Source organism: Sturnira hondurensis, unplaced genomic scaffold (assembly GCF_014824575.4).
Source record: "Sturnira hondurensis isolate 20B ecotype Veracruz unplaced genomic scaffold, ASM1482457v3 Scaffold0014099, whole genome shotgun sequence".
In the NCBI taxonomy this organism is placed as follows: domain Eukaryota; kingdom Metazoa; phylum Chordata; class Mammalia; order Chiroptera; family Phyllostomidae; genus Sturnira; species Sturnira hondurensis.
Window position 1 is genome coordinate 1401983 of NW_028086730.1, and position 12078 is coordinate 1414060.

Genomic DNA, 12078 nt, shown 5'->3' on the forward strand with positions numbered 1-12078 from the left:
GTCTCACTCTTCTCACGTGTCTTTGACCTGCTCTTGCTCCATACGGGGTCCTTCGTCTGTGTCTGTGAAGGGTGTCGGTCCACGGTCTTCCTCTGACACGCCGTCGGGTTTGATTCTAGGACCGACCGGCCTCGTGGAGCACCTGCGGGTCTCCTCTCCCGCTGCTTCGTGGAGCGCTGCTGGGCTCTCGTGTGGGTTGGCAGGGTGCACCAGAGAGCCCTTCGGGGCCCAGGTTTCGTCTGCGCAGAGGTCCGGGACCACGAACTCACATCAGATGGACACAGGGCACCGGCTGCCTGCTGAGCGTCTTTCCAGGAACTCGCCACTTCGTCCACGTTGCTTACAGTCGCACACAGTCTTTCCTTGTCCTCCTTGCAGGGTCTGCACCTGTGTCCCTTTCTTTTCTTTTTTAAAAATTGACTTTAGAGAGAGGTAGAGAGAAAGAGAGGGAAACGTGAGCTGGCTGTCCCGCTCGTTGGTGCATTCACTGGCCGATTCTCGTCCGGGCCTGCCTGGGAAGCGGACTCACAGCCTCGGCGCATTGGGTGGACGCTCCAGCCCCCCCGCCCCCGCGCCCCCCGCGGGGCCCCTTCACCCTCAGTGTCCGGGCCCCTCCTCCCTGATCCCTGTGTTGCTCTGCGGGGGGTTGAGCGGCTGTGTTGACAGCTACGAGGAACCAGGTCTTAGCCTTGTTTTCAGTTTTTCTGGTGTCTGTTTCGCTGGTTTCTGCTCTTTTATTTTCTTCCTGCTGCTCTGTGGATTTCATTTACTCTTTTTTCAAGTGTTTTAAGGTAGAATCTTATATTAGTGGTTTGTGACCTTTCCTCACAAGTATCTATAATACTATAAATTTCCCCCGCGGTACTGCTTTAGCTTTTAAATCTAACAGTTGTTAAATATGCTTTCACTCATTCGATTCAATATATTTTCTCATGTGCCTTAGGATTTCTTCTTTGGTGATTGGGATGTTGATACTTTTTTATTATTGATTTCTAATTTAATTTTTTTGAGGTCAGAGAACACAATCTGTATGATTTCACTCTCTTCGTTTGCAGACACGTGTCTGTCTTGGAGGGGGCCCCCATGCACTCGTCACCGTGGGGGCTGGGCCACGTGTCCCGGAGGCAGGGTGGTGCCGTGGGCTCCCCCACCCTCCCCGAGGGGTGGGCCTTGGAGAGGGGCCTGGGCCTTCCTGCCGGGCTAGGCATTTGTTCCTTCTTTCAGCCCATCAAATCTTGCTCTCATTTCTTCTTTTCAAACTATTTTAATTCACTTTTTAAACTGATTTTGAAATTAACAGATATAAGTCTTATTAAGGGAATTTAGAAAACTGGTGTTAAAAGTAAAGTTAAAACCAGTGGGGATGTGTTGGAGGGTGGGCCCTTCAAACTTGTTCATGAGCCGCGGCCGTTCTCCGTGGTGCCCAGTCGTGCACGCGCACCCCCCCCCCCCCAGAGAGGCGGCGGGTGGCGGTCCCAGTGCCGTCCTGGTGCAGTAGGTAGGCTACGTTTGGAAACACACGCGGGTCGTGGGTTTTTAATCATGTAGTTCTTTGTGTATCAAACTGCACTAACAAATTGAAAAGGCAGGTAGTTAATAGGAGAGCAAACGTTAGGAAGTGACGAGGAAGAGCGTTGTCCGTAGTCAGTGGAGCCCTCGGGACTGAGTCACAGACCAGACCCCGGTTGGGGGCATGCGAGCTGCTCTCGTGACCCTCCCACGGCCCTCTGAACTGACGGCCGTCCCCCACTGTTGAACACAGACGCTGGCCCACGGGGACATGAACCACGAGTGGATCGGGAACGAATGGCTGCCCAGCCTGGGCCTCCCGCAGTACCGCAGCCACTTCATGGAGTGCCTGGTGGACGCGCGCATGCTGGACCACCTGACCAAGAAGGACCTGCGCGGGCAGCTCAAGATGGTGGACAGCTTCCACCGGTGCGCCCGGCCACGGTGGCCTGCTCGGCGGGGCTTTCGGGCTGTTGCCGCGTCTGGTTGCTTTTAATGGTTGTTGTTCCTTTTTTAATACACAGAAACAGTTTCCAGTGTGGAATTATGTGCCTTCGAAGATTGAATTATGATCGAAAAGAACTAGAAAGGAAAAGAGAAGAAAGCCAGAACGAAATAAAAGGTGGTATATTATGTCTAATGGACTTAGCGTCTCTCTGCTTCTCAGTGGGTCACAGCCTCCACCATTTCCTGTCTGAAACCCACTCAGGAAAGGCTCTGAGTGGAGGGGTGGTGTCTTCCGGGGGCTGGGTGAGACGGCCAGGGCGCTGGGGCCTGGCCCCTTGTGCTGGCCCGAGGCGTGTGCCCTGCAGTTTGCTGCTGTGCGGCCGCAGGCGCCCTGCCGCTCAGAGCGCTGTCAGCGCAGCTGGGGAGGGCGGGCGAGAGCCCGCTCTTCTCGCTCACCAGACTGAGGGGGCCACCGCGCCAGCCTCAGACCCAAGGACTGATGCAAAGCACCGAGTGGGGCCGTGCTTTCTGGGTCGAGGGAGCGGCATGCAGGGAGCCCAGCAGTGGGGCTGGAGGGCAGCGTGGGAGGAAGGCAGAGGCATTTCCGGAGGGAAGCGGGTGGGGAGGGGTGAGGAGGGGAGACCAGGGTGCTCCTCCGTACGGGTCAATTTATTTAATCCCCGTCACAGCCCTGCGAGGGCCGCTGTCATCCCCGGCCCTCCCTAAGAAAGAAATGGAGGTTGACAGCGTACTTGGGGACATGGTGTGGAAGGTTCAGTCTGGCCGTGTGTGAGTGCACGTAAATCCCGAGCACCGTCGTGAGCTGGCATTTACATGTGTGTGTCATGTCTCCAGAAAAGGCTTCAGAGGTCAAGCCGGCGAGTCTGTTCAGTAGTTTATTATTTTGCATAAGCTCTTCCCCCCAAATTTCTAGTATGGTGGAGAATATCGTTAAGTTTCTCTCCTGTTAAAATGGGACGAGGAAAAAGGCTTGTGTCGCATGGAGCAAGGTGTGCGTGTTGGGGCCAGCCCTGTGGGGACGGAGGAGGTCTTCCCAATGTCCTCTCTGTGAACCGGGTGGGCACCTGCTGGGTGTGCAAGCCCGTGTCTGTCCAGCCAGTGTCCGCTCCTGGGACCCCCCTCCTTTTCTGGCCTCCGGATGTCAGATCCACACAGAAGCGCCCTGGGCCACTGAAGATCGTGAGCTGAGGGGAGGCCTCCCGAGCCTGGAGGCACTGGTGGCTGTGTTTGTGCCTGTGCGCGGCCGGGGTCTGAAGGGCCACCTCTGCACAGGATCGCAGTGCCCTGTGTCCCTTGGATGCATGGGGGAGACGGCCTCCGGAGGTCACTGGTGTCTCTGTCTGCCCCAGCAGATGTGCTCGTGTGGAGCAACGACCGCGTGGTCCGCTGGGTCCTGTCCATCGGTCTGAAAGAGTATGCCAACAACCTCCTGGAGAGCGGGGTGCACGGCGCACTCATGGCCTTGGACGAGACCTTCGACTTCAGCGTGCTGGCCCTGCTGCTGCAGATCCCCACACAGAACACCCAGGTACCGCCCGCCGGCCTCCTCCCGCCAGGCCCCTGGCTCTCGGGGCCGAGGGCGCTGCAGGAGGGGTGCGCACTGGGGCAGAGGGACAAGCTCCGAGGGCAGCTCATCACGCCTCTCCGTGCCCAATGCGTGATGCGACGTCTCAGACCAGCAGGGCTTGGTTCTTCCTTGTTTTGGTCGGTCCCTCTGCAGTTTCCGTGGCGGGGGAGAGAGTCTTGTGATAGACAGAACAGTGAGGCACTTGCTGCCCCCCCACGCTCCAGAGCTGCGTCAGTCCAGCCCTCCGTGGGAGGGGCTGCTCCTGGGCTCGCTCCTTTCAGAATCGGGAGGCTTTCTCCAGCCGAAGACCGTGTGTCCTGCGCCCCTCCGCCCCACGCCCTCTGCCAGCACCAGCCCGCGCAGCACACTGTTGAATGCGGCTTCCCAGCCACCATGGGCCCTCCTACTGCCCCCCCCCCCAGCCCCACAAGCCTGTCCTCGGACAGCATGTCGAAACGCTGGCTCAGAGCACTCGCAGCTCTTTACAGGGCCGTTGGACTCCCTGGTTGTAGGGCAGTTGGGACGCGTGGACGTCCTGCCGATTAGATTGGAGTCTGGGCGTGGTTCTGTGATTTCAGGCCCGTGCTGTTCTGGAAAGAGAGTTTAACAACCTTTTGGTCCTGGGGACTGACCGGCGGTTCAGCGAGGTAAGTTTCCAGTCTGACGCCTTCTAAATCCGCACGGGCTGCCCGCCCGTGTTACCCCTGCATGAGCTCCATGGGGAGGCAGGGCCCCCTAGGGGGCAGGGGTGGTTTTTACTGTGTTACCCCTGCGTGAGCTCCGTGGGGAGGCAGGGCCCCCTAGGGGGCAGGGGTGGTTTTTACCGTGTTACCCCTGCGTGAGCTCCGTAGGGGGGCAGGGCGCCCCCTAGGGGGCAGGGGTGGTTTTTACTGTGTTACCCCTGCGTGAGCTCTGTGGGGGGCGGGGCGCCCCAGGGGGCAGGGGTGGTTTTTACTGTGCAGCCTGGGCTCGGTTCTTGAAAATGTTTTTTTAACAAATAAGCTGTTAAGAAAGTATTTTCGGTAAGATAGGTTTGTTTTTGTTTTTCAGCTTTGCTACTTAACTTTTGATACCCCTCAGAAATGTTTTTCAAAACCATGGCCCAGGGCCTGAGAGTGAGCCCCGCCTCAGTTGCGTGCTGGGGACAGCTGGCCGTCCTGCCCGTGCGGGCCCTGAGCTTGGGGAGGCCGAGGCAGGAGTCCTCTCGGAAAGCCCAGCACAGTAATTTCTGCTGCAAAACCCTGACTCCTTCACTCTGTCCCTACACTGTCACTTCTCTCGCTCTCCGTGGGCTGTTAAGAGAACTTGACTTTGAAGTGCTTGCTGGCTCTGCCCCAGCGTAAGACAGCTGTTTATAGTGGGTGGCTACTTGTAGAGAGGTGATGACGCCCCCTCTCCCAGTGAGGAGGGTGCCTGCCAGACGAGAAGTGAGGCGCAGTGACAGAGTGGGGGAGGGTGCCCCGGTGGCCAGGGCCGCCTGGTTCTCGCCCCGTCAGAGCTGCCCGAGCACCACACCGGGGCCCTGCAGCAGAGCCCCAGAGTCAGGAAATCACGGGGGCATTGAGATGGGTTTACAGACAAGGGACCGGAAAAGTGGCCACGGGTTTGGCCATCAGTGAAGGGCTGTAACCCGACTGTACCTTCTTGTCCTTTGTCACACGGTCACTCGGCTTCTGTCCTCCACTGCTCCAGGATGACGATAAGAGCTTCAGGAGAGCCCCTTCCTGGAGGAAAAAGTTTAGACCAAAGGACGTGCGTGGCTTGGCGACAGGCTCAGCAGAGACCCTCCCCGCAAACTTCCGGGTCCCTCCCTCGCTGTCCTCGCCCTCCATGCAGCCCAGGAAGATGCAGCTGGACGGTACGTGGGCCTCGAGCCGCCCAGCCCCCCAGGCCCCGGGAGCCGCCGGCGCCCTGTGGCATGATCCAGAATGGCCTGCTTAACGCAGGCCGAGGCATTTGAGTACTGTTGCATGCCCGGGCTTAAGTGTTTTAAAATTAACCCTAACATCTGTTGATGACAGTTTAACTGTGATAGAGACTTTTTTAAGTTCCTGTCTGGTGGAATATTCCTACTCTTCCAACTGATACAGCCACACTGCGTGTCCTCGGCGCATCGGGTGGCCCCACCCTTGCAGAGATAGGTGTGCGGCCTCTCTCTCTCCCCTGGTGTGCAGGTCCTCCCCCGACTGGGCCGGGGGCCGGGTCCTCATGGGCAGCGCAGCACACACGTCCAGGAGCTCCGCCTTTGCTTCCTGGCTCCGTCCCTGTTGTGATCCACCCGTGTCACTGTGTCACAGACAGAAATGAGCACAGAAGCAACCCTGGCAGTCGTCCCTGGGGGACAGCCAAGCCTGTGGTTTGGCCTCAGCTCAGCTCAGTGCTTTGGGGACAACGCTGGCGACCAGGTGGCCGTGGTTTACCCACAGGCCCCTCAGCTCGGCTGCCCCCACTTGACGGCAGGCAGGGCCCTGCTCCGCCACTTGAGCGGTGCCGGCCTGGAGCGATGGTTAAATAGGCCATCCCGTCATGCTCCGGAAAGGTGCCCAGCCTGGCACAGCCACTGTGGCCGTGTTCCTGTCGCAAGGGACTCCGCTCCTGGGAGTGGACTCAGAAAGGCCATAAATGGCACTGGTGGGGGTTCTATCGCTTGTCACCGTATCGGTCCCTCCTGTGAGTGGTTTGGAGGGTCGGCTTCACTGGCTCACGGGAACCGTGGAGAAGAGCGCGTGACGAGGGGCCCAGGGCAGCGGCTTCGCTCAGAAGCGGCGTCTCTGGCAGAGCTCAGTGGTGGGCTCCAGGCGGGGAGGCGGCAGCTTTTTAGAAAGTGGTCTTTTTCTCTCAAGGGGCAGCAGATAACACTTGTGAGTGTTACCTGTAACTTAGCTTTCTACTCTCTAGCCTGAGCACTTCCTTATTCTCCACGTAGCTCCACTCCGTTCTCATCACAACCCCCGTCCTCATGCCCGGCATCACCAGCCGTGTTGAGATCAGAGTGGAGGGCAGCTAAAAACGTTTCTAGAGGCCTGGCCCATGTAGTTCAGTTGGTTGGAGTGTTGTCTGTAGCTGAGAGCTCGCAGGTTCGCTCCTGGCCGCGGCCCACGCCCAGGTGGTGGGCTCCATGCCCCTTTGGGGCCCGCACAGGAGCCAGCCAGTCAGTGCTTTGGTTGCACCCACAGCGCTCGCTCGCGCTCTCGCTTGCTCTCGCGCTCTCTCTCTCTCTCTCTCCCCCCCCGCCCCCTTCCTCCCTTTCTCTCTAAAAGCAAGGAAGAGTCCTCAGGTTCAGATACAGATACATGTGTATTCTTAGGGAAGGCTATAGGGGGTACCTTGTGTGGAAGATGCCTTCCTACCCTGTACAGTATCAAAGGTGTAAACTTAAAGCGGACTGTGTCCGGGGATTCTGGGTAAATGAAGCCTCTCGGCTCCTGGGGCCAGAAGGGGCTGTGGAGCTGACCACTCCCACCAGCAGCCCCAGCCGTCTCACCGTCCTGTCCAGATGCATGGCAGAGCGCCAGTGAGGGGCACTCCCAGGGTGCACGACAGAGGTGCGGCTGGGAGCAGGAGCCTGCAGAGAGTCCTGGGGCACGTCTCAGCCAGCCATTCGGGGAGCGCGCTGTCTCGCCTAGAAACTGGGACTGGGCTTCAGTCTCCCTGGATTCGCCGTTGTCCTATACCCTTGCCCCAAAACCACAGCCCCGGGCCCCTTACACCGCCCGGGAGGGCCTTTAGGGGAGAGCACATGCAGAGAGGGGCCAGGCGAGGTCCCTTCTGCCTCCCGACCGTGCTCACGCTGCCCCGGGTCTGACAGCCGCGTGTGGTCCAAGGGCAGAGGTGCGCACAGTGACACTGCCTTATGTCTTTGGACGCCTCGTGGCTCTTTCGGAATTAACTTGCGTGACTCCCAGGGCTGCTCAGGAGATGAAGCGCCATGTAGGGACCCTGTGCTTGGTGACACATGGGTGCCCTTTCTCCGGCTTGTCCAGCCGCACTCTGAGGCACCCTCGGAGCCCTCGGCAGGTGCTGCTGTAGGTGTGCGCGCGTGTACCTGGGCCTGGTGTGGCGGCCCTACTAACTGCATGCTGTGTTTGCACGCTCCCCCTCCCCCCGCGGGTGTTGCAGCAGGCAGTGTGTCGGGGACGCAGCGGCTGGACTCCGCGACGGTCAGGACGTACTCCTGCTGAGGCCCCTGTGGGTGAGTAGAGAGCCATGCCGCCCTGCAGCTGCATGGGGCAGGCCAGGCGGCTGCCCCGCTGGCTTTGGTCCCTCCGGGAAGCCAAGACGTGCAGACGCATGGGCCGCCACGCACCCGCTGAGGTGACTTCGGGGTCATGTGCCTGCAGCCGCCGGAGGAGCGGGCGTGTCCCCATGTCCGAGAGCGAAGCGCGCTCTCGCTTTGTCTTCCAACCCGGGCCACTGCTCCTCTCCGGTGTCTGCTGACGCCCTCCGGGGGCGGGAGAGCACCGGACTGCGGCCACTGGGCACCGTGACAGCACGGGGTGGGTGCCAATTCAGTCCCCACGTCTCGGCGCCGGGGGAGCTTTGCGTGGGTGCACAGTCCCAAGGGAGACGAGTGGCGGAACTGTGCTGCCATGGCCAGGATGAGCTCCTGGGGGCCGGCCAGGGTGGTGCGTGAGCCCAGGCCCCAGCCCCACCGCCCTGTGGGCTGCAGGGGGCGCTGCTGTGCGCTGCACTCATATCTCAGCCAATGTAATGGGTTGGACTTGTCCTGTTTTTCTTTTAATTGGTGACTTTCAGACAAAACGAAGCCAGTCAAGGAGTGTCCTCGTGACACAGCCCTTGCTGTCTTGTGAGCCTGCTCACAGCCGCAACGGTGTCACAGGTGGTGGCCGCAGCCCGTGCACTGGGGAAGGGAGTGGGGGGCACTCCTCCCGTGGGCGGCGGGCTCACACGGCTCCCTGTGCTCTCTTGCAGTTTACCCGCACTACTTCTACAGGTGACGCGGCGGCTGCCCTGCCGGGACGGCGGCCCAGCGCTCAGCGGATCTGCGGCCTGCTCTCACTTGTTACATGGACCCTGAGATATTTTATTACAGAGTTTTTAATTAGTGAAAAATTCATGACTCCCCGAAAGAAAATATTTTAGAATTTAATGTTTCTTATATTTATGTAAACTTATGCCTTCATTTATATAGTTACTTACTTTTTCATGTATATCCAGGCTATAAATATCCTTTCAAATCAATTCGTGTTTTTATGTCTAATTTTAGTCTTTCAGATGAATGTACTGTAATGCTTATATGTATAAATCCTATGGACAAATATAGGGCTTTTGTAAATTATGCATTTATTGTAATTATTACTGTTTAATTTTTTAATAATAAACCACGACAGAGCAAAGGATTTTCCCGCGTTTGTAGAATCACCCCAACCCAGCGCATTACCCCTGTGGAACGCAGCCCCGCGTCACGGCGCTCACTCTGAGACGGGCCTCACTGTGCTTCTCCTGCCAAGAAATGCTTTACCTGCAGCGTGAACACGTCTGCTGTCAGAGACCAGCTCATCTGGACTGTGGAAGCCTTGCCAGGACGCCAGGACCATCCCTGGACCCGGCTCGCTCCCCCGCAGCCCACTCTGCGGCCCGGCACAGCTCGCATCAGTGACGGGCGGAAGCCACGAGCCGGGGCAGTGCTCAGCCAGATGAGCAGCAGCAGGTGGGGGAGCCTGCGGCCTCCGCTCTCCCCCGAGACCCCTCGTGAGGACCAGCCCCAGGGGGACGCGTGATCGGCGCAGAGGCCTCGGGGCGCAGGGAGGACTCAGGAGACCCTGAAAAAATAGAGGCCTTACTTTCTTAGACCATCTTTTTACATTTGTTCGTAAACACGTTTGCAGGACAGACCCTGTCACATGTTTAGATTTGGTGCTGCAGCCGTTCTGGACAGTCCGAGTGACCAGGTAGCACGTTTACTTTCTAGGTGGTGAGTTGAGCCGCCAGCGGGGCAGCGTGCAGACAACGGCGCCTCCGTCCCCACGCAGCCGCGGCAGGGACAGACGGGGACGCGTGTCTTCACATGTGCTTTCTGCTCCCGGGGCTCGTGCAGTTCACCGTCACCTCTGCTTTTCTGTTACTCTTTTGTGAACGCCCTGGTTCTGGAACAAAGCGTGTACAGCCTGCCTTTGGACCCTTTTCATCACAGTGTTATTTATTGCTTTCCTTCAATAAAGTGCTGAGCAGTTTCCCGCTGCCGTGACCGCACCGCTCGCTCCAGGCTGGTGCTGACGCCCGTGCACCGACACCCTGTCCCCAAGAGGAGAGCTCACGATGGAAGCCAGTTGATAGGATAAGAAAGGTGGAGGGTGGAAGTCGTGTTAGCTGCCACTCACAGGAAGGCCGGGTGGTCCCTGCCCCCGGCTCTCCAGGCCCAGATGCAGTCCTGTCGGGCCTCGAAGGAGCCCGGCCCTCACACAGGCCACCGTCCACGGACGGGCGGCCGAGGGCAGCTCTCGGCGGCCGGGGAGACCAGGGGGAGAGTGTGTGTGCACACCCCCCACCCCTCCCTGCACGATCCCCAGCGGCACCCGAGCTGTGTCCTTTCCCATGTGTGGCCCCTGGGAACCAGGGAGCTGCTGCTCTGACGGTGTGAAGCGGTTCCTGAGGCGGGTGCCCGCGCAGCGTGGCCCACCCCCACGGCAGGGCTGCAAGCTGGCCCCGGGTGGGGTCTGGGTACTGTGGGCAGCGGGGTGGGCAGTGTGGGGGCTGCTGACGCTTCAGCCCACTGACCAGTGTGTCCCTTCCTCCCCAGCACATCCTCACATCTGGGGACACACAAAGCTGGTGGTTGAAATTCCCTCCTCCCAGGGCTGTGTCGGGTAGGCACTGCTCTGGGCGCATGGGTTCCATGCTCCCATCTGTCCCTCCCGGGCTGCCAGACTCCCTTGCCCAGAGACACGGGTCTGCTTTATGTGACCAACAGGTTCCGGCTCATTTCTGTCAGGGCTCAGCCTTCAGGGAACCGAGTGCTTTCTTCTCTGTGCCCCCCCCCCCCCCCGTGCTCCCTGTGCTTGCCTGGCTTTGGGTTCAAAACCGGGCACCTTATTTGGGGCATCTCCCAAGGCCAGGCCAGCCTGAGGTGTTCCACAGCGTCCAGAAATGTACGCGTCATCATTGTGTCACTAATGTGCAAGCCCTTTCTTAAAACTTGATTTTGTGGTTCAGCTTACGCTTTTAAAAAGTCCGCTGAGAAAAAAATCCAAAGACAGTAACATGTCCTGAAGTTTTGTTTGTCTGGGGACACTTGCTAGCTGCCCTCTGTAGACCTGCCTGTCTCTCCTCATCCAGGGCCTGCGGGGAGCAGGGCGGGGACAGCCCTCGGGCGTGGGAACCCTCTTTCGGGCTCTCAAGTCACAGGGTTGCCGTCCTAAGGTTTCTTGGCTCCAGCCTCCCCTTGTCCCCTCTTGAGATTGTGGAGTTCAGGTTCTGTTCTTTGGTCTCTGCTCCTTAAGTTCTGTCCCCATCCAGGGCCGGGCCAGGCCCGGTGCCCGTGGCCTTGGCAAACAGGAGGGCAGACGTCCACCCGTGGTTTCTGCTGCTGTTCAGACGACCGATACATGAGTGAGTGTGTTTCTGTATCTCAGACCCTTGTTTCCCTGACAGAGCTCAGTGAGACTGCGCAGCTGGCGATTTTCCTCTGTTGTGTCCCCGCCCCTCTGCACCTTTGCAAGGCCCGTCGTTGGCCCGCCCGGCCTGCCTACTGCAGTCACATGCTGCCATGGGGAGAAGGCGGGGTTGGCTCCCCCGGAGGCTCGGGGGAGGGGCCGCCTGTGCCTTTCTCCAGCTTCCTACACACCTCGAGCCTCTGCCTCTGTCTTCAGGTGGTCTGTCCTCCATGAGTCTTGTCTCTTGTCCCTTACAAGAACACCTGATGTCAGTCCACCTGGGCCATCCGGGACAGTCGCATCTCGATCTCTTTAACTGCATCTGCAAAGACCCCCTTTCCAGATAAAAGTCACACCCCCTGGTTCCATGGATTCAGACAGAGATGTCTTGTGGGACCAGCGTTCAGGCCAGTGCACCGCTCGTTCTTCTGGAGACGCCAGGGTGGGTAGAGGTGCTGTCTCCGAGGGGACCCACCCTCTCCTGGGAGCAGGACACCCAATGTCACATGAAGGACCGCCCAAGGCAGGGAGGCAACCAGCGGGATCTGGCACCAGGCGTGGCCCAGGCCTGTTCCCAGTGCTGCCATGGGCTGCAGTCAACAGGAGTTGACTCTGCCCGGTGAGGCTGCCCCAGGAATGTCCCCTGTGCCCCCAAATTGCACTGGAGGCGGCAGGACAGCAGGGAACACTGGCTTGGGGGGACTTGCGCCACAGCTTGGGGGCTGAGGACTTTGTTCCTACGTGGTGGACAGTGCATCTGAGATGAAGAGCGGCCGGTGTTGGGCACAGTGGGGCGGGTCCGCCCCGTGCACGGGTGCCCACCCAACACGCAGAACACAGCCTTTGACTCTCAATGAGGGACAGTTGGCAGCCGGGACTTCCCGGCTTAAAACTCTGTCGTCTTTGACCTCGGGTAAGACA

General features: G+C 59.1%; 1 protein-coding gene across 9 annotated transcripts in view; it reads left to right on the forward strand.

Annotated features, from left to right (window-relative positions):
• Positions 1 to 9742, forward strand: part of PPFIA1 (PPFI scaffold protein A1) — a 71193-nt gene extending 61451 nt beyond the window's left edge. For 6 of the 9 annotated variants that reach the window (XM_037062576.1, XM_037062579.1, XM_037062578.1 and 3 more), the window contains 7 exons: positions 1763 to 1938; positions 2034 to 2131; positions 3330 to 3505; positions 4123 to 4191; positions 5237 to 5402; positions 7664 to 7736; positions 8477 to 9742. In XM_037062576.1, coding sequence (XP_036918471.1) covers positions 1763 to 1938; positions 2034 to 2131; positions 3330 to 3505; positions 4123 to 4191; positions 5237 to 5402; positions 7664 to 7725 — 747 coding nt within the window. In that variant the 3' untranslated portion in view covers positions 7726 to 7736; positions 8477 to 9742. The remainder of the gene's footprint in view (positions 1 to 1762; positions 1939 to 2033; positions 2132 to 3329; positions 3506 to 4122; positions 4192 to 5236; positions 5403 to 7663; positions 7737 to 8476) is intronic. The other 3 variants (XM_037062584.1, XM_037062577.1, XM_037062583.1) reach the window with 1 other exon arrangement.
• Positions 9743 to 12078: the final 2336 nt, after the last annotated feature.